We start from the raw sequence: 20921 nt of genomic DNA, 5'->3' as shown, positions 1-20921 counted from the left end.
AGTTGGCACACCAATATCTAGCAGGATTGAGAACAATGGTACTTGATCTGAATCCAGAGGCTAAAAATTTTAAGTCAGAAGAGAGTGTGTGCTAGGTGTGGGAAATAGCCTGTGCCAGCTCACGGATGTAAGAGATGTAATGCTCTGTTCTGGAATAGTCACAGAGGCTAGTTTGGTGCAGTAGAGAGGGTTAAGTGAATGATATCATGAAATAAGCCTGAAAAGGTAGACTGGAGCCCGATTGTTCAAGGCTTTGAGTTCCAAACAATGGAGTATGTAGCAAACCTGTATAAGATGATTTTGGGCAGTTGTGTAAATGATAGATTGGAAAAAAGCTGAAAATTCTGAAAGCAGAAACACCAATTAGAAGGCAAGTGCTGCCATCTAACCAAGAGGTCATTTGAGACTAAACCAGGGTTGTGGCCATGTAAGTGTGGGGAATGGATGGAAAAAAACGTTATGAAGTTAGAATCCACTCAACTTGATAACTGATTGGAGATTGATGCAGGGGAGAGAAGTAAATCATGGATAACTCCAAGGTGTGATTAGATGGATAGTGATTTCCTTAACAAAAATAAAAATTTGAAGGAAGAAGTAGCTATAGGGAGATAACTACTAGTGTTTTAGAAATAACAAATCTACTATGCCATTTGACATCCACCCAGCCGATTATTAGGGACAGCCACATGGCAGATGGTAAAAAAGGATAGTAGCTCAGAAGAGAGAAATTAGGGATAAAGGTACAGTTGGGGGGTGTGGCATCTGCATAGAGATCATTATTAAATGTATGGAAGCCAGTGAGAACACATATAGAGAAGAATATGGCAAAAATATGGGCCAGGGTCAAACCTAACTCACATTTAAAAGGATTATGACTAGAAAAAGAGACTGAGAAGTAGTCAGAGAGGTAAAAGGAGAATTAGAACAGAGCAGTGTCATGAAAGCTGAATAAGGAGGTATTCATAATGTTCATAATGTCACAAGCCTGAGAGAGGTCAGAAATAATGAAGACTAAGAAAACGCTTAAACTAGACTTAGTAAATGGAAGGATATTGGTGATTTCAAGAAAGCATTTTCATCCTAGTGATCAGAAGGGTTTCATGGGACTGAGAAGTAAGTGGGAAGTATGGCAATTAGCGTAAACTGCTTTCTTGAGGTTTGGCAAGGGTGGCAGTTTGAGGGAATGATGTGGTCGAAATGAAGAGGTTTTTGTTTTTTTTTTAAGAATGTGGTAATATTGAGTGTTTGTAGGCAACAGAAAAGGAGCTAGTAAGAAGAGATTCTTTTATGAAGCACTTTACAATCAATATGCTTTAATTTGATGTTTGCAGTACTCCTAGGAGGTGAACATGCAAGTCCAGTTGTCTTTATCTAAAGATTATGAAAAGGAAATACCCAGAAGTCAAGAGACATGATCTATCCAGCGTCCCACTTCTGGTACCTGTTGGAGCCATGGTTCATTCTGACAGCCTACCTTGTAAACTTCTGACCAAGCCTACCATTTTCAGGCAGACTAATTCTGAAACAGTAGCTGTATATCAGCAGACAGTCTTGGATTTTGGTTGTATAAGTCGAGTTACTCTTATGTGCTATTCAGAAAATGCATTTGGCTTGGTATGGTGGACAGCATCACCCACCTCTGACTCTAATTGATAATGCTTCTTGAGTAACTCGATAAGTTTAAAAGAGACTTTTTGGTATACTAAAAATGTCTATTTGACTACAGCCTAATTTTTTGCACTACCAGTCTGGTCCCAGTAGCTAAAAGTAGAACTAGTTAGGAAAATTAATTATTGCTTAGTCCAGTTTCTGATTAGAGAAATAGTGAGTCATGTTTATGCAAATGTCTCAGCTTACATTTTGGCCTAGTGTTTGTATGGTTCTCCTACCTGCCCACTCCCACTTCTCATTGGCTTTTTGTGAGCATAGGATAATTATATACATGAAAAATAAAATTTTTAACTTTATTCAGATATGGATAATTTAGGAAGGGGAACTCTAGTCTCGCCAAGGGTCACTTGGCGCCTACAGTGTGGTACTTACTATATTTAGACAAAGTTGTTATAAAAAAATCCTGCTTTTTTGTTGCAAAATTCAAGCAATTGAAGTGATAAAAGTAAAGATCTAATTGTAAAATCTCTTGACTACGTTAAATTAAGCTACAGAAGGTAGTCTTTATTTTTCTTAATAATTTACATCGTACAGTAGAGACTCCTGGAGAGAAGAAGCTCTCCATTTAGCACTTGAAAGTAGGTACAGGTATATGGTGTAGAGTATTCACAAGAATATCATCAATACTGAGCGTAGCAAAGTCCCACCAGAGTAATACAGAGCTTTGCAGTAACTTGCAAAATCTACAGTCAGAGGGGCAGCAGTTACCCAAGCCAGCGCGTTACTATTGTTTTCCCTGAGCTTCATCACGCTTCCCATTGCCATCCTGGATTTGCACAGTTAACCTTGTTGTTAAAGTACCTGACCCCAGTAATGTTTTTCTGCTCAATATTGTGGGCGAAGAACTAATTAATAACATTAGGCTTGATACACTTATATATGGTCTTATTTTCACAAGGGAAAACATTTGCTTATGCCATGTTCCCAGGATCCCTTGTTAAGCATTTATTCATCTCTTGGTAGTAGAATTTATACAACTGGTGTCTAAAATTCATGTAGCTTTGGCTTAATGCCAAGATAGAATAGATGGCATTTCAAGGCCTTGTTCAGCCTATGGTGGATCTATAGTGATGCATATATTACATAAAGGTGTAGAAAGTAGGAAATGCTAAATGTGAGAGATATGTGACATGTGGTAACACTAAATTATACTCCTTGTATAATTGTAATATTGGACATGAATTCTGGTTTCTCTGTTACAGATTTAAGAATAGGTTAAAATTAAGAATTAATTTTTATTTCTTAAAATACTACCATCTGACCTGCTTATTTCCTTAATTTTTTTATTGCTGAAATAAAGTGAAGAAATTTTATCCTAAGTTTATCAGAAGTTTCTTGATCTCTGTGAGTTTTTCTGTTTGTGTTTCTTAAAATTCTTGTCACAATAATACAACACTGATGGAAAGACAAAATTTCCAAGAAAAAAGCTCTTCCTTAAAACTGCTGAAGTTATATTAATTTGTCTTTTAGTTCAAGGTATTAAAAAAAACATACATTGAAATAACGTGACTTTGGAGCCAGATTTTGTATGCTGATGTCATTTCTGTTAACCAAATGAGTGTATGTTATTTTCTAATAATAACGTTCAGAAACTAATAAATTTCTCCCCGATTGTCCTATAAGATTTCCTTGGTCAGCTCGTTTCCTTTGTATCTAATATACACTGGTTTTCTTTAGAATTCTTTATGCTGTGGTGGAAGCATAGGTGACGAGTTAGTGTTCGATGGGCTTCTTGGCATACGTAAGAGAACCCTGGCCTTAGAGTCAGAAGATCCGAGTTTGAGTTCTGGCCCTGGCTCTTAATAAACGTTTGATCACGGGCCAGTCCTTGTGCTTCTCAGACCCTTACTCATGTAGGATAGTTCTTAATAAACAGTTAAAATAATCCCATTTGTGCACGAGCATCAGTTATCATTACTCCCTCAAAGAGAGCTGTTACCATTGTGTAGCGCAGTTTTCTGCTCCCTCTTGTTGGATGCGTCTGACACCTCACGAGCCTCTCTGGGGTTTTCTTGGCACAGAGATCCTGGGGTGGTTTGCTGTGTCTTTCTCCTGCTCATTTTGCAGACGAAGAGGCTGAAGTCAAGGGGGATAAGTGACCTGCTGAAGGTCACAAGGCTAGTAAATGTCTGAGGCTAGATTTGAACTCAGAACATGAGTGTTCCTGATTCCAGGCCTGGCACTATTCACTCAGCCGCTTAGCTGGGGCTACAGTCAAGTGATTCTGCCCACACCTTTATTTCAAATCCTTGGAGTCGTATCAGATACACACATGGGCTCTTTCAAGTGCTTAGTGCAGTACCTGGCTTAGAGTGGCGGTGGTGGTTGTGTCGAGTTCTTCCTTTGTGAGCACCTCTATCCTCCACTAATCTCTCAAAGTCTGTCCGGGTTCATGTTGTTTCCATGATACTGTCTGTCCTCTCATCCTTTGCTCTTCCCTTTTTCCCTTCAATCTTTGCCAACATCATGGTCTTTTCCAATGAGTCCCATCTATTATCCCCTCTGTTTCCTAAAAAAGTGGTATCTTAAGAACTAATTCTGAGTATAGGGAGTTGGCCTAGTAACTGAATTCACATCTGCTTAATACTTTGACCACAACCCTATTCCTTTACAGCCAAAGCAACATTCTAAATTTTCCAGAACAAAAATTGAAAATTTTTCAGAGCTCTGTATAACAGCTTCACAACATAGACCTGGCTTCAGGAATCTACATAAGCTGTTTGTTCTTGTGGACCCAACTTTGTAATCTACAAACTTCAAAGTTGTGTCTTCAACTCTAGGGGAGTTATAGAAACAGGTCTTTGGTAGCCAGTCACATACTTACCTAGGAATAGCTAAAAAGCCATGTTCTTTACTTCGATCTTAGGAATGGAATCGTATTAGCAGCAAGAATAAGTGTAACACCAAACTTCTTCTTTTACCCCAAAGTCCCCTAAGGGATAGAGAGCCCAAAGTTTATTTTCTGTCTCCCACTCCCCCCTACCCCTGCTCTCCTTTTTTAAAATAACTTTTTGGTCAATACTTTACAACCAAAATTCCCTGTGAATGGTAATAAACTAGTGACAAACAGGAATCCATTTTCCAGTATACTGTATCATGTCAAACATCTGTTGTATCAGGGAGATGAAAGTAGTCTTCTAATCAAACTCATTCATGGAGAAGATTAATTAGGTCTTAGGCCTTGAGAGGTTTTTGTTTGCTGCTTTCAAGGAACAGCTTGGAGTGACATTCTTTTAAAAAAACAGAAATATTTTGCTTAGCCCTTCATAATTAATCTCTCTTACCTGGTTATTTTTTTTTTCCCTCTAGGACTACAAACTACCCGATTAGGAAACCATCTGGAAGACAGAGTTAACAAATTTTTGCGACGTCAGAATCATCCTGAAGCTGGCGAAGTTTTTGTCAGAGTGGTGGCCAGTTCAGATAAAACAGTAGAAGTCAAGCCTGGAATGAAATCAAGGTTTGTTTGGTTTGCACAGACTGGAACTATTGGGGGTGGGGCGGGGTGGGGGGTAGGTGGGAAGGGACCGGGGAGGGGGAAGACAGACAGGGAAAAAACAACCCTCAATTTTCTTGTGTTTTTGGTCATTTTTCTTCATGTACTGTTTTTGGGAAAGCTTTTCAATTTTGTTATGTAAGATTTTAAGTTGTTCAGCCCGAAATTCTTATACCTCAATATTTTAATTAAATTTTAAAATTTATTGTGAAGTTTTAAATGTAGGCAATCACATGCAATGTTAGAATTCTAAAGTTAGATGTAATTTACAGGTTTGTGGATTCTGGTGAAATGTCTGAATCTTTTCCTTATCGAACCAAAGCACTCTTTGCTTTTGAAGAAATTGATGGCGTGGACGTATGCTTCTTTGGAATGCACGTACAGGAATATGGCTCTGATTGCCCCCCTCCCAACACAAGGTAGGCTTTCATTTCCATTCTTGGCGTTTCTTTTTTTTACGCTCTGACAGACTAATGTAGTAACCAATGTAATAAACAAATGCATATCAGAACAGAGTTGGAAGAAATGGAACCACAGTTTAATGAAATCAGAGAATTGTAAGGGGAAGTTTTAAACATAGCTTATGACTCTAATAATATTTGTGCCTACTGCCATCGCCATTTTAAGTATTTTCATCATGGCAGTCGTAAATGTAGGAAGGAGTATTAAAAAACAGTAAGTGCCACCTTTGTTTTACCTCTTTAAGAGTGAGGTTCAGTTAGTAATAGGTACTAGAATGTTACTCATTTTTTTAAAATATAAATAAAACACCTGTATATGTACTAGTTAAAAAAAAAAACCTGATGGGCAGAGAAAGCATAAGTTACATCCCTTTTCTCCAGTACAAAGATTGTTCACTGCAATTAATCTAAGTTTAGCTACCTTTTAGTGTTATTTTTTTAGGACTATTTATGTTGTTGTTCTGATTCTGCTTTCTGCGCTCTGCATCACTTCATGCAAGTCTTCCCATGGTCTGAATAAGTGTCATCTTTTATGGCACAGTGATATTTTTTTTTCTATTTTGAACATTTTATTTTTTTCTCAATTAGATGTCAAAACAGTTTTTAACATTCCATTTTTTAAAAATTTTGAGTTCCAAATTCTCTCCCTCCATCCCCTCAGTGGTAAGCAGTTTGATGAAGGTTATACATGCAATCATGCAAAATATATTTCTATATTAGTCATGTTGTGAAAGAAAACACAAACCAAAAATAAATTTTAAAAAATTAAGTAAAAAAACTGTCTGCTTCAGTCTGCATTCGGGTTTCATCATTTTATCTGTCTGGAGGTGGGTAGTACTTTTCATAAGCAGAGAAAAGTTTCAGTGTTCATATACCATGATTTGCTGTGCTGCTTCTCACTGGTGATTGCCCATTTTTGGTGCTGGTTTTTGTTATCCCAAAAAATGTTGTTCTGAATATCTCATTCCTGTTACTGATTTCCTGGAGGTAGTGTATGTCACTGCATCAGAGGACATGAGCAGTTTAGTGACAGTTCTCACATACTTATGATTTGCTTTCTAGAATAACTGGACTAGCTTACAGCACTTCTGACGTGTGTGTGTGTGTGTGTATGTATTTTTATGTATCCCTTAACCCCTCTAATATTTACTAATTTTGTTTTTCCATATTTTTGCTAATTCGATGGGTGTGAATTAAACTTCAGATTCGCTGTTATTTGTATTTCTCTTTTCACCGATGTGAAACGCTTTTTCATTTGGTTGTTTACACTTCTTCTGAAAACTTTGTCCTTGTCCTTTGACCACGCATCTGTTGGAAAAATTGCATAATTTTTTGCTTCTTTTAATTTAGCTACACTCAATGATGTTGCTCCTTGTTTTTTATTAGCAAATAATGACAACTGTATACAGTAACAAGAATTTCAGCATTTCCCACTTTGGCCCAGGGTGGATGCTGATGCTGACAAAAATGTTGAGGCAAACCTTGAATTTAAGTTAATCACTTTCTCCCAGGCGTGTGTACATATCATATCTGGATAGTATTCATTTCTTCCGGCCCCGTTGCCTTCGGACAGCTGTTTATCACGAAATCCTAATTGGATATCTGGAATATGTGAAGAAATTGGGGTGAGTTTCATTTGAAAGAAGTATAGAAAAGGAAGCAGTCTTCATTTTCATTTTTCCTTAATTTCCATTATACTTATTTTTTATAATATTGGGGGTAATTTGTTTCTTATTTGGAGTCTAAATGCTAATTCTTCTCTCCAGAGTATGTCCTCTATCCTCCTTTGAACCATTTTTACTGAATACTTAAATCCTATGCATTTTATTTAGCATTTTCAAGTTCTATCTTTTAGCAATCTCTTCCCCTGTTTCCCTCTTATTTTTATACTTTTTTATGCAATAATACCTCACTCCTCTAAACCTAGGATTGATATACCCAGTTATAAATTAAGAGCTGGGAATTTCATGACCAGAACTGATTATAAGCTTACTCTTATTTCTTCCCCCTTGAGGGAAGCTATGAACTCACTTGATATGCTCAGGAGATAATTTTTTTAGTACTAAGTGGATAACTTCAGGTCTTTTGATGAGTCTGTATGTCCTACAGGTATGTTACAGGACATATCTGGGCCTGTCCCCCAAGTGAAGGAGATGATTACATCTTTCATTGCCACCCTCCTGATCAAAAAATCCCTAAACCTAAACGACTACAGGAATGGTACAAAAAGATGCTGGACAAGGCCTTCGCTGAGCGCATCATTCATGACTACAAGGTACTTGGTGTTAAGTTACAGCACTTTTATGGAGCTTATTCTCATGTATTATATGTACTGTCCTCGTTTTTATATTTTCATTCATTTAGGAAATCTTATATAATGTCTATTATGTAGGTGAATCCAATATACATAATACACTGTGCTAGATAAAATAACCACCACAACCACAACGGCATACATTTGTATGGTTCTTTTTAGCATAAAAAGCTAATGCTCAGTGAGGCCAAAGGGGCTTGCCTTGGAGTCACTTACCGAGTAGCGAGTGGTTGATGCTGGAATTCCACCTGTGGTATTTTGACTCACAGCAGTGGGACTTTTTAGCACTACATCGCAGTGCCTTCATGTCATGGGTCTATTTCCTTCAAAGAGGTTACGATCTTAACGAGTGATAAGAAATATGTGCAGATAAGTATAATATAAATTTGAATATAAATTCAAAGAGAAGCATAAGTGTGTTTCATTTAGAGTAAGTTATTAAGCATTTTATAAATATAATTTATTCAGATTTTCATTTGCTTTTACAAGAAAATATATCATAGATTGAAAATTTTGATTAACTTCTCATTGTACAATTTCTGTAGTTTGTACACCATTGGTGTGTGCGCCAGCAATTACGTTGTTAGTATAAAATTGCTTATCTCATTAAAACATTGTTTATGATCCGTCAGTAAGTACTATCTGAATATTGGTCACTGCATTGCAAATAGAATAGTTTTATAGTGGAGACCATATCATTATCTTATTCTTCACTCATTAGGACATTTTCAAACAAGCAACAGAGGATAGACTTACAAGTGCCAAGGAGCTACCATATTTTGAAGGTGATTTTTGGCCTAATGTTTTGGAAGAGAGCATTAAGGAACTTGAACAGGAAGAAGAAGAAAGAAAAAAAGAAGAGAGTACTGCGGCTAGTGAAACTACAGAGGTAAGTATCCTGTGATCTTAATGTTAACTAGATTGTGATTGGCCTTATTCAACGTTGAGCTAAGTTAAGCATTATAGTAGGTACTCGCTGAAGTTTTTTGAGCAAGAGAATGACACAGTCAAAACTGCTTTAAATGTGACTCTGTCAGCTGCTTGGAGGGTAAAGAGGGGAATGAAGAGAGACTGGAAGTAGAAAGCTCTGTTACGGTAATCAGGCAGAAGGTGCTGAAGGTCTGAGCTACTGTAGGAGAGAAGCAAATAGATATAATGGGCATAGAGTCATCACAGCCTGTTGACTGTTGTTTGCAAATAATTCCTGTGGGTGAATAGTCTGGATTATTGAAGTACTTAAATAGTAGCCTGCCCTCCTTTCATTTGGACCTAGATCATTATTCTGCTTATGATTACAGTCCTTAAGTGCCCATTCATTGTTAGTGGTCACCTGCTATTCTTGTTAGCCATACAACCTCCTAGTGTTTTTTAAACTCGTGTTATATGCAAATGCCTCATGGGATATACTGTTGCACAGGATACGCTTCCTGCTCTTCAGGTTAGATCTAATGGGAAAGATGAGACATACAAATACAATGCAATATATGTTGTGTCATATGAGTGGTACACATTAAGAGTGTACTATTAGAGTGTACAGATGAACCATGTACCAGGATGAACATATCACTACATTTAAGGTAAATCTTGAGATATGGGTATTATTTTGTTAACCAGCTATGTGTGAGTGACTGTTTCAGGTATAGAGAGTGATTTGAGCAAAGGTTCAGAGGTAGTTAAGCTTGCTGCGTGCTTAGAGAATGGCCAGTGGAGCAGAGTTCAGTGATAATAGGGCTGGAAGGATAGTTTAGGACCAGACCATGGACTTCTTGAACATGACATTGACTTTACACACACCTTATTCTGTAGGCATTTTAGGAACCATCGAAAGTTTTTGAATAGGGTAATTTTTAGGAAGATTATATGATGGTATTGTTTGGAAGCTATCAGAAGACCCTTTGAGTCTTTGGGACACCACTCTCTCCTGCTTCTCCTCCTACTCATCTGCCTGTTCCTTCTCTGTCTCCTTTGTTGAATCCTCTTCTAAAACATGCCCTCTAATGGTAGGCATCCTTCAGAGTTCTGTCCTTCCCCCTCTTCTCCTGTCCCCCTATACAACTTAACTTCGTGACCTCATCAGCTCCCATGGATTTAGTTACCATCCCTATGCTGATGGTATTCAGATCCGCCTCTCCTTCCCCACTATTTCTGCTGACCTCCAGTCTCACATTTCCAGCTGCCTTTCTGGCATCTCAGAATGAATTTACAGTTGACATCTTATGCTCAACATGTCCAAAATGGAACTTGTTATTATTTCCCTAGAACCTCCCCACTGCTAACTTGCCTATTACTATTCAGAATGACATTATCCTCCTTGGTCCCTAGCAATCATCCTTGATTCCTCACTACCTCTCACCCCCAACCCCATTTCCAATCTATTGCCAAAACCTCATGATTTCACCTTTGCAACTTCTCTTGCATGTTGTTCCCTTTTCCCCTCTAACACTGTCACCACTCTAGTGTAGGTTCTCACCATCTTCCTCCTTGACTACTGCAGTACTCTGCTAATGGGTGGGTCTGCCTGCCTCAAGTATTCCAATCTAGCCTCCCATTTTTCCACCACCTGCCACATAAAGGGCAGGTCCCACCATGTGTCACCCTTATTCAATAAATTCCTTGTCACCTCCAAAGTCAAATACAAAATCCCCTATTGAGCATTCAGAGCCCTTTATAACCTAGCCCCCTCAATTACATTTATTAAGCACTTATTTTCCAGACACTGTGCTGTGCACTGGGGAAACACACACACACACACACACACACACACACACACACACACACACACGGCGGGGGGGTTGGGCAGACCCTACCCTCAGGGAGTTTACAATCTAACAGGGAAAGACAGAACACAAAAGTAAGAGGACCAGTGAGGAAGGGGCAGGAGGGTAGTAGTGGAGAAGAGGAAAAGATACCAAAGGCTGCAGCGTAGTGAAGCCCCAAAGAAGGTGTCAGTAGGTGACAAATGAAGAGATGTTTGAGCTGTACTCTTTCTTTAAATGGAGGTTTGGTGTACATGGCCCCACCCTCCAGTCAGAGAGTCAAAAGGTGGTGTTGAATTAGAGAATCAAGCTGATGAGATCTTAGAGAATGATGACGTTATCCCCAAAATGAACTCCCCCAGGACACAGTGGAGAAGTCCCAAAGTACTGTGCCAGTTGAGACTTTTCCAGTCTTCTTATACCTCAATCTCTGCCACATACTCTTTGATCCAGAGACATTGGCCTCCTTGCTGTTCCATGAACAAGACACTCCATCTCTAGCCCCAAGTATTTTTTTCCATCCCTGGAATATTGTCTTTCATCTCCTGGTACTGGCTTCTTGGTTTCCTTTTAAGGCCCAGCAAAAATCTCATCCTGTACACCAAGCCTTTGACTCTGACTTCCGGTGCCTTTCCTCCTGTACATAACTTGTTTGTACACAATCATTTGTTTGCTGTCTTCCCTATTAAATTATAATCTCCTGGAGCACAGAGAATGTCCTTTGCTTTCTTTTGTATCACCAGGGCTTAGCACAGTGCCTGACACATAGTGGGTATTTAATAAATGTTTATTGACTGACTGAACTGGGGTAGCAATTAAGGAAACTCTTAAGAAAGGGACCATGTCCACACGGCCAGACTTGAATAAGATCACTCAGACTGCAGTTTTACAGGATCACAGAATTTTAGGGTGGGAAGAATTTGAGGAATCTAATCTACCTCTCTCACTTTATAGATGAGGAGTCTGAGGCTTTGAGGTCCAAAGTCATAAAACTAGTTAGTAACACAGCCACAGGTCTGCTAGTACCAGTGTTCTTTCTATTCATACCGTATATTTAGACCTTATTTTACAAATGAGGAACTGTGGGCCAAAGTCATCTATCAGTTAACCTCACTTAACTAAGTGGCAGAACCAGGATTCAAATCCAGGTCCTCTGAATGCAGATTCAACACTCTACGTGGTCATACTTATCATGCCAGTTTATTGAATGGCCAGCTGTATCTGGTTCATCAAAAACAAAAGAATAGAAACTCAATGTTTTATGTTCTAAAACTAATGGTTCACTTATAAGAAATGTTCAAATGTATTTAAAGTAGCCTTGTAAAGTTAACTGTTTCACAAATTTTTTTTAGTTGATTAATCCCTTTCCAGAAGGATATACAAGTAAGCAAAGGGTATACACAGCACAATTTGTTAAATATGATGGGTTTATGGAAGGAGAAAGATGTATGTACAACATACTTTTGAAACTATTTTTTAGTAATTTAGACAGAGGATAGAACTGGAGTTAGATAAAGAAAAGGTGAAAATGTCATTAACTATTTGGCAGTGATGGTATTTAAAAAGAGGCAATATCCTCCCTTGACAAACCATAGGAAAAAAGCTCTGTGTATAAGTTCATTCTGAGTAAGCAGTGCAGGGACGGTGTTCCAGGGGCCTGGAAATAAAGGGGGAAGCTCCTACTCTGTAGCTGGCGGCTCTTGGTGACCTATGTCTAGTAGCAAGTTCAGACTGACTCCCAACTACACAACAGTTCATAGAAGGAGCCACAAGAAATAAATTGGGAAAATGTCTCCAATTTTGTATTTTCTAACTCTTACCTTCATTATCTTGTATCAGCTATTACTGTGGTGGATGGTTTAGGGATAAATTATTAAAACAATATAGCTGTCATCTCCAAAGTTTAGTGGGAAAATTCCTAAATAGCCATTATGTTTGGGGGGGGAAAGTAAATGAATAAAACTGGAAAATTTTGCCCCTGAGTATTTTACTGCTCTGTTCAAACTCTTAAGTACCCATTTTTTGCTTTCTTTCCAATTTTACATTCGTCGCCATCAGAATAGAGGGGGTTTTATGCACGTGTAGTACCTGACAGTGCCCAGCTCTGCTAGGCAGGCCAGGGAGGGACTGCTTTAACTGCTTTGCAATGTCATCCTAGGGCAGCCAGGGCGACAGCAAGAACGCCAAGAAAAAGAACAACAAGAAAACCAACAAGAACAAAAGCAGCCTCAGCAGAGCCAACAAGAAGAAGCCCAGCATGCCCAACGTGTCCAATGACTTGTCTCAGAAGCTCTACGCCACCATGGAGAAACACAAAGAGGTGAAGTTGCAAGCTCAGCTTTGAAAGCCTGGCATGCTGCTGATCCTGGAGATCCCATTTATCTGGGTGTCACTGGCAATAGGGAGAACCCGCCTCATGCGGGCTACCCCATAGCAAGCACGGAATGTTGCAAGGCTTTGTTCCCCACTGATCCTGAAACTTGTGGTGTGATGAGAATGCGTTACACACCAGCATTACAGACCGAAAGTATCCATTCACACTGGACAAGTTCCAGCAGTGTGCAGTGTATCGTGGATAAAGTAATTTCTCCCCAGAATTAACTGAGTCAAATGAAAACTTGATCTTCCCTTGGTCACCTATAAAGATGAATGTCAGATTAGTCCTGTTCTCTAGCGCTGCCTTCTTTTCAAATGAAGACACTGGAGTACAGAACATTTAAGTAATGTTCTCTCTAGTAGAGTATTGATTAAAGCTCTGTGGCATTTCCAGTCTGGAATTTCACCCCCTTCACTCTTGTGTCCTGTTTAATACGGGTGTTTAACTGACATTACTGTTCTCATTTAAACTGTAGGTCTTCTTTGTGATTCACCTCCATGCTGGGCCTGTAATAAACACTCTGCATCCCATCGTGGACCCTGATCCGTTACTCAGCTGTGATCTAATGGACGGACGTGATGCCTTCCTGACCCTAGCCAGAGACAAGCATTGGGAGTTCTCCTCATTACGTCGATCCAAGTGGTCAACGTTGTGTATGTTGGTGGAGCTCCACACTCAAGGGCAAGATCGTTTTGTCTACACTTGCAATGAGTGTAAGCACCATGTAGAAACCAGGTGGCACTGTACAGTCTGTGAGGTAAGCATTAGACCTTTTTTTCCCTCTCATCTGCACAGTGGTTCTTTACTCAGTGGGTTGCCTTTTTTGGTTCCATGCTTCTTCCTTTCTAAACAGAACATACTTTGCTTTTGGCGGTAGTTACCTATACAACATTGGATCAAAGAGTTCAAGTCTGTGTCCAGCCACACCAGCTAAGTTTATTAAATCTATATAATTAGGTCACTGAACTTTTGTCCAGATCAGTGTTCCAAAGTTGTCTTCTCTAAAGACATCTCATGAAGTGTATTTTAAATTTGTCAGGCGATAGAGTTCCTTAGGAACGCTATTATAAGGAAGACTTTGAATATAGACACAATTTAGATTCATCCAAGAGGAGAAGATGGGCCTGCTGTCTTGTGTTAGGTGATGTTCTTGAGCGTATTTCTTGTCCTAAGTTAGAGAACACAAAAAGCTATTTCTCAGTTAAATACTGGCCCTTTCACTTTTGAGGACTGATAATAATTTACTTAAAGGACTACTTTTTTCCCAGTCACATCATACTTATTATAGTTGGTAAAATTGGCACATAGACACACTATCCTTGAGACAATTATTTAGAAGCTAGAAGGGAAAAGCTTCACCCTTTGCTCACCACCTCTGCCCTGGATTCATAAACCACTTTTATCTTGTTCTGTAGCTTTCTGATGGCTTGGGGGAGCTAGCTACATTAGTGCTAATATCACTCAAGCAAATCTTACATTAGATCACTGTGGGCTCTTCAAAATAAAATAATAGCACAGGGCCAAGAGCCTATAGGGCACCTTAAACTTACCAGCTTCATTTTTGAGAAATATAAAGCAGGGGGTAGTCTCTAGGAAGATTGAAATAGTCATTAATACCTCGTTAACTCATCAATTCTCTGTAGCTATAATGCTTTTTCACATGATTTGAGTTTTTTTATTTAGAGTTATTTGTAATTTTTGAGAGGACATAATAGTAATGTCTTAATAGTGAGACAGTAGTTCTCAGTCTTTTTTTTTTTAACCTGGTAGTCCTTTCTTCCCATCCTCCCACATTTCTGCATCATTCCCTTAGGAAAAATGAATCCTAGGAATGTGCTTTGCGGGGGGCAGGAGGGGGGGCACGCATGTGAACAATTGTGCAATGAGTTTAACTTCTCTTAGTGTAAAATTTTCCTCTGTGTAAAAAGTAAGAGGTGAACTTAGATGACTTTATAGGCTACCACCAAGTTAATGGGACAGAGTTAGGGTAAGTGTGTGGTGATGAATTGATTATGCCCTACTGAAGATCCCCAAGCTGTTTGAGGACCACGGGATCAAGGTGATGAGGTAATGCTAACATGTAAAGTGTGTTACTCCTAAATTTAAACTAGCCTGTCATGCTTGAGGTGTTGAATCACTTTAGTTAAATTAGAATAACCAAAAGATAGTAGAAATCTTTGACTCATAATTGTAAGAATTGGAATATGTTGTGAGACAATCATATTTGAGAAGGGGGGGAGAAGATAATAAATGTTGGCCATATTTTTCAGTAGTGTAGTGATATGCCTTATTTTCTTGTCTTAATGTGTTATACCACATTATGAGGCTGATTTTTTTTTTGGTCCTTTTCTTCATTTAAAGGATTATGACCTCTGCATTAACTGCTACAACACTAAGAGTCATGACCACAAAATGGTTAAATGGGGTTTGGGCTTGGATGATGAGAGCAACAGCCAAGGAGAGCAGCAGTCTAAGAGCCCCCAGGAGTCCCGGCGTCTGAGCATCCAGCGTTGCATCCAGTCCTTGGTCCACGCCTGCCAGTGTCGGAATGCAAACTGCTCTTTGCCGTCTTGTCAGAAGATGAAACGCGTTGTTCAGCATACCAAGGGCTGCAAGCGCAAGACCAACGGAGGCTGCCCAGTGTGCAAACAGCTCATTGCCCTTTGTTGCTACCATGCCAAACACTGCCAAGAGAACAAATGCCCTGTGCCATTCTGTCTGAACATCAAACACAAGCTTCGACAGCAGCAGATTCAGCACCGTCTGCAGCAGGCTCAACTCATGCGTCGACGAATGGCCACCATGAACACCCGCAACGTGCCTCAGCAAAGTTTGCCTTCTCCTACCTCAGCGACACCTGGTACCCCTACGCAGCAGCCAAGCACCCCCCAGACACCTCAGCCTCCCCCCCAGCCTCAGCCTTCACCTGTAAGCATGTCACCAGCTGGCTTCCCCAGTGTGGCCAGAACACAACCCCCAACCACAGTCTCCACTGGAAAACCTACCAACCAGGTGGCAGCACCACCTCCTCCTGCCCAACCACCTCCAGCTGCTGTGGAAGCAGCTCGCCAGATTGAGCGAGAAGCTCAGCAGCAGCAACATCTGTATAGAGTCAACAACATCAACAGCGGCCTGCCTCCGGGGCGTACGGGCATGGTGAGTCAAGCCGTGGGGCCGGTGAATCAGATGCCTCAAGTTAGCATGAACGTTCCCCGGCCAAACCCGGTGACCGGGCCAGCGATGTCTAATATGCAGCCGGGCCAGTGGCCGCCAGCTCCGATTCCCCAGCAGCAGCCGATGGCAGGAATTCAGAGACCTGTCATGCCCATGCCAGCGCAGCAGACGGTCGCTGGGCCACGGATGCCGGGGGTGCAGCCCCCACGGAGTATCCCACCCAATGCCTTGCAAGATCTGTTACGGACACTGAAATCCCCCAGTTCACCACAGCAACAGCAACAAGTGCTGAATATCCTCAAAGCAAATCCTCAACTCATGGCAGCTTTCATAAAGCAGCGCACAGCTAAGTATGTGGCTAACCAGCCCGGAATGCAGCCTCAAACCAGCATCCAGCAGCAAACCGGAATGCAGCAGCCCATCATCCATGCACAGCCTGCTTTACAAAACATGAGTGCAATGCAAGCAGGAGTTCAGAGGCCTAACGTCCCCCCTCAGCAGCAAGGAATGGGAGGCATGAATCCCCAGGGACAGGCGATAAACATCATGAGCACCGGGCACAACCCCAGCATGGCAAGTATGAATCCACAGTACAGAGAGATGATCAGGAGGCAGCTGCTGCAGCAGCAGCAGCAAGGAGGTGCCGGGATGGCCGGTGCAATGGCAGGACACGGCCAGTTCCAGCAGCCTCAAGGACCCGGGGGCTATCCCCAAGCCATGCAGCAACAGAGGATGCAGCAGCATCTATCCATACAGGGCGGCTCCATGGGCCAGATGGCTCAAATGGGACAACTGAGCCAGATGGGCCAGCCTGGCCTTGGGGCAGACGGCACCTCCAATATTCAGCAAGCGCTGCAGCAGCGGATTCTGCAGCAACAGCAGATGAAGCAGCAGATAGGGTCCCCGGGGCAGCCTAATCCTATGAGCCCGCAGCAGCATATGCTCTCAGGACAACCACAGGCATCTCATCTCCCTGGCCAACAGATAGCCACCTCCCTCAGTAACCAGGTGCGGTCTCCAGCCCCTGTCCAGTCTCCACGTCCCCAGTCCCAGCCACCACATTCCAGCCCGTCGCCAAGGATACAGCCCCAGCCTTCACCACATCACGTCTCACCCCAGACTGGCTCCCCCCACCCAGGACTCTCAGTTACCATGGCTAGCTCCATGGATCAGGGACATTTGGGTAACCCCGAACAGAGCGCAATGCTTCCGCAACTAAACACCCCAAACAGGAGTGCGTTGTCCAGTGAATTATCCCTGGTTGGTGATACCACAGGAGACACGCTAGAAAAATTTGTGGAGGGTTTGTAGCATTATGGGAGCATCACCTTTTTTTTTCCTTTTCATGTTCTTGGACATTTTGTACTGAAAATCCAGGCATCTAGGTTGTTTTTGATCCTAGGTGGAACTGCTACTTCCAAGCCATGGAAGGACGAATTGCTGTTTAAAGAAACAATACAAAGAATATATTTTTTGTTAAAAACCAGTTGATTAAATATCTGGTCTCTTTTTGGTTTTGTTTTTTTTTTTGTTTTGTTTTTTTTTGTTTTGTTTTGTTTTTGGGGGGGTGGGGGATGTGGGGGGGTGGTTTTGTTTGGATTCTTTTTTTTTGTCATTGATGGTGACTCATGTCTTTTTTTTAAATGGGGAAAACAAGTTCATTATATTCATATTTTTTATTTGTATTTTCAAGACTTTAAACATTTGTGTTTAAAAGTGAGAAGAAAAAATAATATTCAGAACTGATTCCTGAAATAATGCAAGCTTATAATGTGTCCCGGTAACTTTCTGATACGTTCCGGGAAGATTTTTTTCTATAGTGAACTCTGCGGGCGTTCCAAGTATTACCCCTGGAAGATAGGAATTGACTCTTGCGTGCGCACACACACACACACACACACACACACACACACACGCACACACGCACACACACACGCACACACGTACACGTACACACACACGTACACATACACATACACCCCTATACATACCGGCTTACGCCAAAATCCTTGTCTTGCAGATGTAGAAATTGTCGCTTTGTTTCTCTGATAAAACTGGTTTTAGACGATAAAATAGGGATGATCACTCTTAGACCGTGCTGATTTTAATAGAGAAGAAACATTCTTTTCTTTCTTCTATGTGAAACTTGAAATGAGGAAAAGCAATTCTAGTGTAAATCATGCAAGCTCTATAATTACTATAAATAAGAAACTCCGAGAAGATTCAATCACTGTATAGAACGGTAAAGTACCGACTCATTTCTTACTTATTATATCCTATTGTTAAATAAACTGTGTGCAACAGACAAAAGGGTGGTCCTTCTTGAGTTCATGTACATGGTATTAACACTTAGTGTTTGGGCTTTTTTTGTTATGAAAATGCTGTTTTCGACATTGTATTTGGACTATGCATGTCTTTTTTTCCCATTGTATATAAAGTACTGCTTAAAATTGATATAAATTACTGAAGTTTTTAACATGTATTCTGTTCTTTAAGATCCATGTAAGAATGTGTAAGGTTTTTATTTATTTATATATTTTTTTGGATTCTGTTCTTTGTAAGACATGATTCTGGTTATTCACTCACAGAAGCAGCCTGGGGCATTGGTAGTGGTGGCCTGATTTACGGCATATTTAGGTGACATATCCACTGAAGAGCAGCCTTTTTAGAGTATCTCCTTGGGAATGAGTGAAGCAAGGTCAGTCTGTATCCCATACAGTTAACGCTTACAGGTATTCATAAGTTATGTAATAGATGAATAACTATTTCTTTAAAAGGGCCTTGGATAAAACTTTCTTTTCTTTTTTTTTTTTAACCCATCCTGCCTACTTGCCCTTAGCCCTTAGGAAATGCTGGCTGAAGAGCCTCATCCAGTTGCTTAGTATGGGTGGCAGTTATTGTTCCTGAATAGAAGATCCAGGCCTGGTTTCATGAACAACCACAAAGCTGGAGGAAGGTTTACTTTAGGTGTTGTCCTTGGTTCCCAACTGTTCTATCTGACCATTTGGCTCAAAATAGTACTTACTACTTGCATTGAAGGTGGTAATTATAGACTCTTCTGCCTCCAGAGCTTACCCTGATCCTTTTCTTACATTTGGCTCTTGCTTATCTGACCCAGGCTAAATCCCATATTCTTGTGGAGGTGTTTAGTATCTGTTAGGAACTGAGCCAAAGGAGTAAGGTTCTCTAGTCAGGGAATTTGTTAATGCAAGTTCACCTTTCTTCCTCCTAATAATTCTGTAACTGGCCCCAGGCCAATGATATGATTAAATACGGCCATTCTGGTACTGTGGGGACACCCTGTTGATCCCCCTTAGGTCCAATTTTCAGACGCTCATAATGAGCGGGTTGATCATTTTAATTCCATGATTACTGTAAAAATTGCATACGCTTCAGAGAAGGATCACCAACGGAGAGATTTCAAGTTAGACTAATCTTGTTTAGTCTGCTGCACCATAGGTTGCTAATGACTTGAATTCTGTTTCTCCTAGTATCCCCAGTCCCTAAATGAAATGGGAATTCTAGATCAAGTGAGTTTTCTGTGGAATAAAAATCATGGCCCAAATATACTCCTTTTGGCCCTCTTGTTTCTGGAGATATTTTCAAAATGCTTTGTTTCAGAATCTAAATCTGAGGAAACTTTCCCAGTAGCTTAAACCTTGCAATCCACTTTTGCACAGTGTTCCATGATTTGAGTTTTAATAATGTAGATTAGTTAAACTAGACTTGCATCAGAAAAGAATGCAAGACACCCTCCCCCCAATACCCCAGGTCCCCACTGATATAAACAATGCATATTAGCAGTGCTTAGCTTGCTTAATTTTTACATATATTAGCCCCTGCCAGTATTACCTTTATACTAGTGGGACAGTATCGGACAGTATGTTAAAACAACAAAGATAATTGTAGCTGGTGATTTGTGAAACTGGAGAGCTATTGGCCCCATACTGTGAATATGGCATACTCCCACCTTGTTTAGTCTTTCTAACCTGTTAAATGAAGAGCATTTCTGTTAAAGGTTTTTCTGCAATTCGAAACTCTTTGTACCAACTTCAACATCTTTGGATTCCTCATCCCATGCAACTGTCTTAAGCAATCAAGATGTCAAAAGATGGGGCTGAGGGTGTGGTCAGTGGACACTAACCCTGAGCTTGTCAGAAGGAAATTGCTGTAAGAAAGATGGAAAGCCCCAATGCTGTGTCTCATGCTGTATACTTAAAGTGGGGAGGGGGGGAGGGGGAAAGTCCTATATTTGTGATCAAAAAGAGGAAACTTGAAATGTGCTGGTGTTTATAATAAAAGCTGGTAAAACTGCTTGGATTCAAGGATGGTTCCAATTGGCTAGTGACCTTTAGAATTAGTTTAGCCATTGAGTCAAAAGATTGAAGCAACTCAGTTCTCAGTTTCTCCAGTGTACCTATTGGTGGGGTATTTTGTTTCTTTTGGTGGCTATGGGTTTTTGTTTCGTTTATAAGTAGTTTAGAATTTTTGGAGTTGACTATAGGATGAAGAATTTGCCTGAGAAACATTAGTTGGAAGGGCTTAGATTACTACTGAAATCTAAATTAGAAAAACACGTGTCTGTAGAAGAGTTTGTGATATGACCGGAGCCAAAGCTTGCCTTTCTTGTATCTCAAGATCAGTCGTTACAGAGAACAGTCTGTCTGAGGAG

At 40.5% G+C, this 20921-nt stretch overlaps 1 protein-coding gene across 1 annotated transcript in view; it reads left to right on the top strand.

The window, feature by feature from the left end:
- Positions 1 to 20563, top strand: part of LOC118831926 (CREB binding protein) — a 169090-nt gene extending 148527 nt beyond the window's left edge. The window contains exons 24-31 of the mRNA XM_036739408.1: positions 4981 to 5131; positions 5440 to 5586; positions 7140 to 7253; positions 7738 to 7903; positions 8664 to 8831; positions 12857 to 13018; positions 13551 to 13832; positions 15437 to 20563. Coding sequence (XP_036595303.1) covers positions 4981 to 5131; positions 5440 to 5586; positions 7140 to 7253; positions 7738 to 7903; positions 8664 to 8831; positions 12857 to 13018; positions 13551 to 13832; positions 15437 to 17560 — 3314 coding nt within the window. The 3' untranslated portion in view covers positions 17561 to 20563. The remainder of the gene's footprint in view (positions 1 to 4980; positions 5132 to 5439; positions 5587 to 7139; positions 7254 to 7737; positions 7904 to 8663; positions 8832 to 12856; positions 13019 to 13550; positions 13833 to 15436) is intronic.
- Positions 20564 to 20921: the final 358 nt, after the last annotated feature.

The sequence above is a fragment of the Trichosurus vulpecula genome, chromosome 9 (assembly GCF_011100635.1).
Source record: "Trichosurus vulpecula isolate mTriVul1 chromosome 9, mTriVul1.pri, whole genome shotgun sequence".
Classification (NCBI taxonomy): domain Eukaryota; kingdom Metazoa; phylum Chordata; class Mammalia; order Diprotodontia; family Phalangeridae; genus Trichosurus; species Trichosurus vulpecula.
The sequence above is the reverse complement of the archived record's forward strand: the minus strand, read 5'-3'. Positions and strand labels throughout refer to the sequence as shown.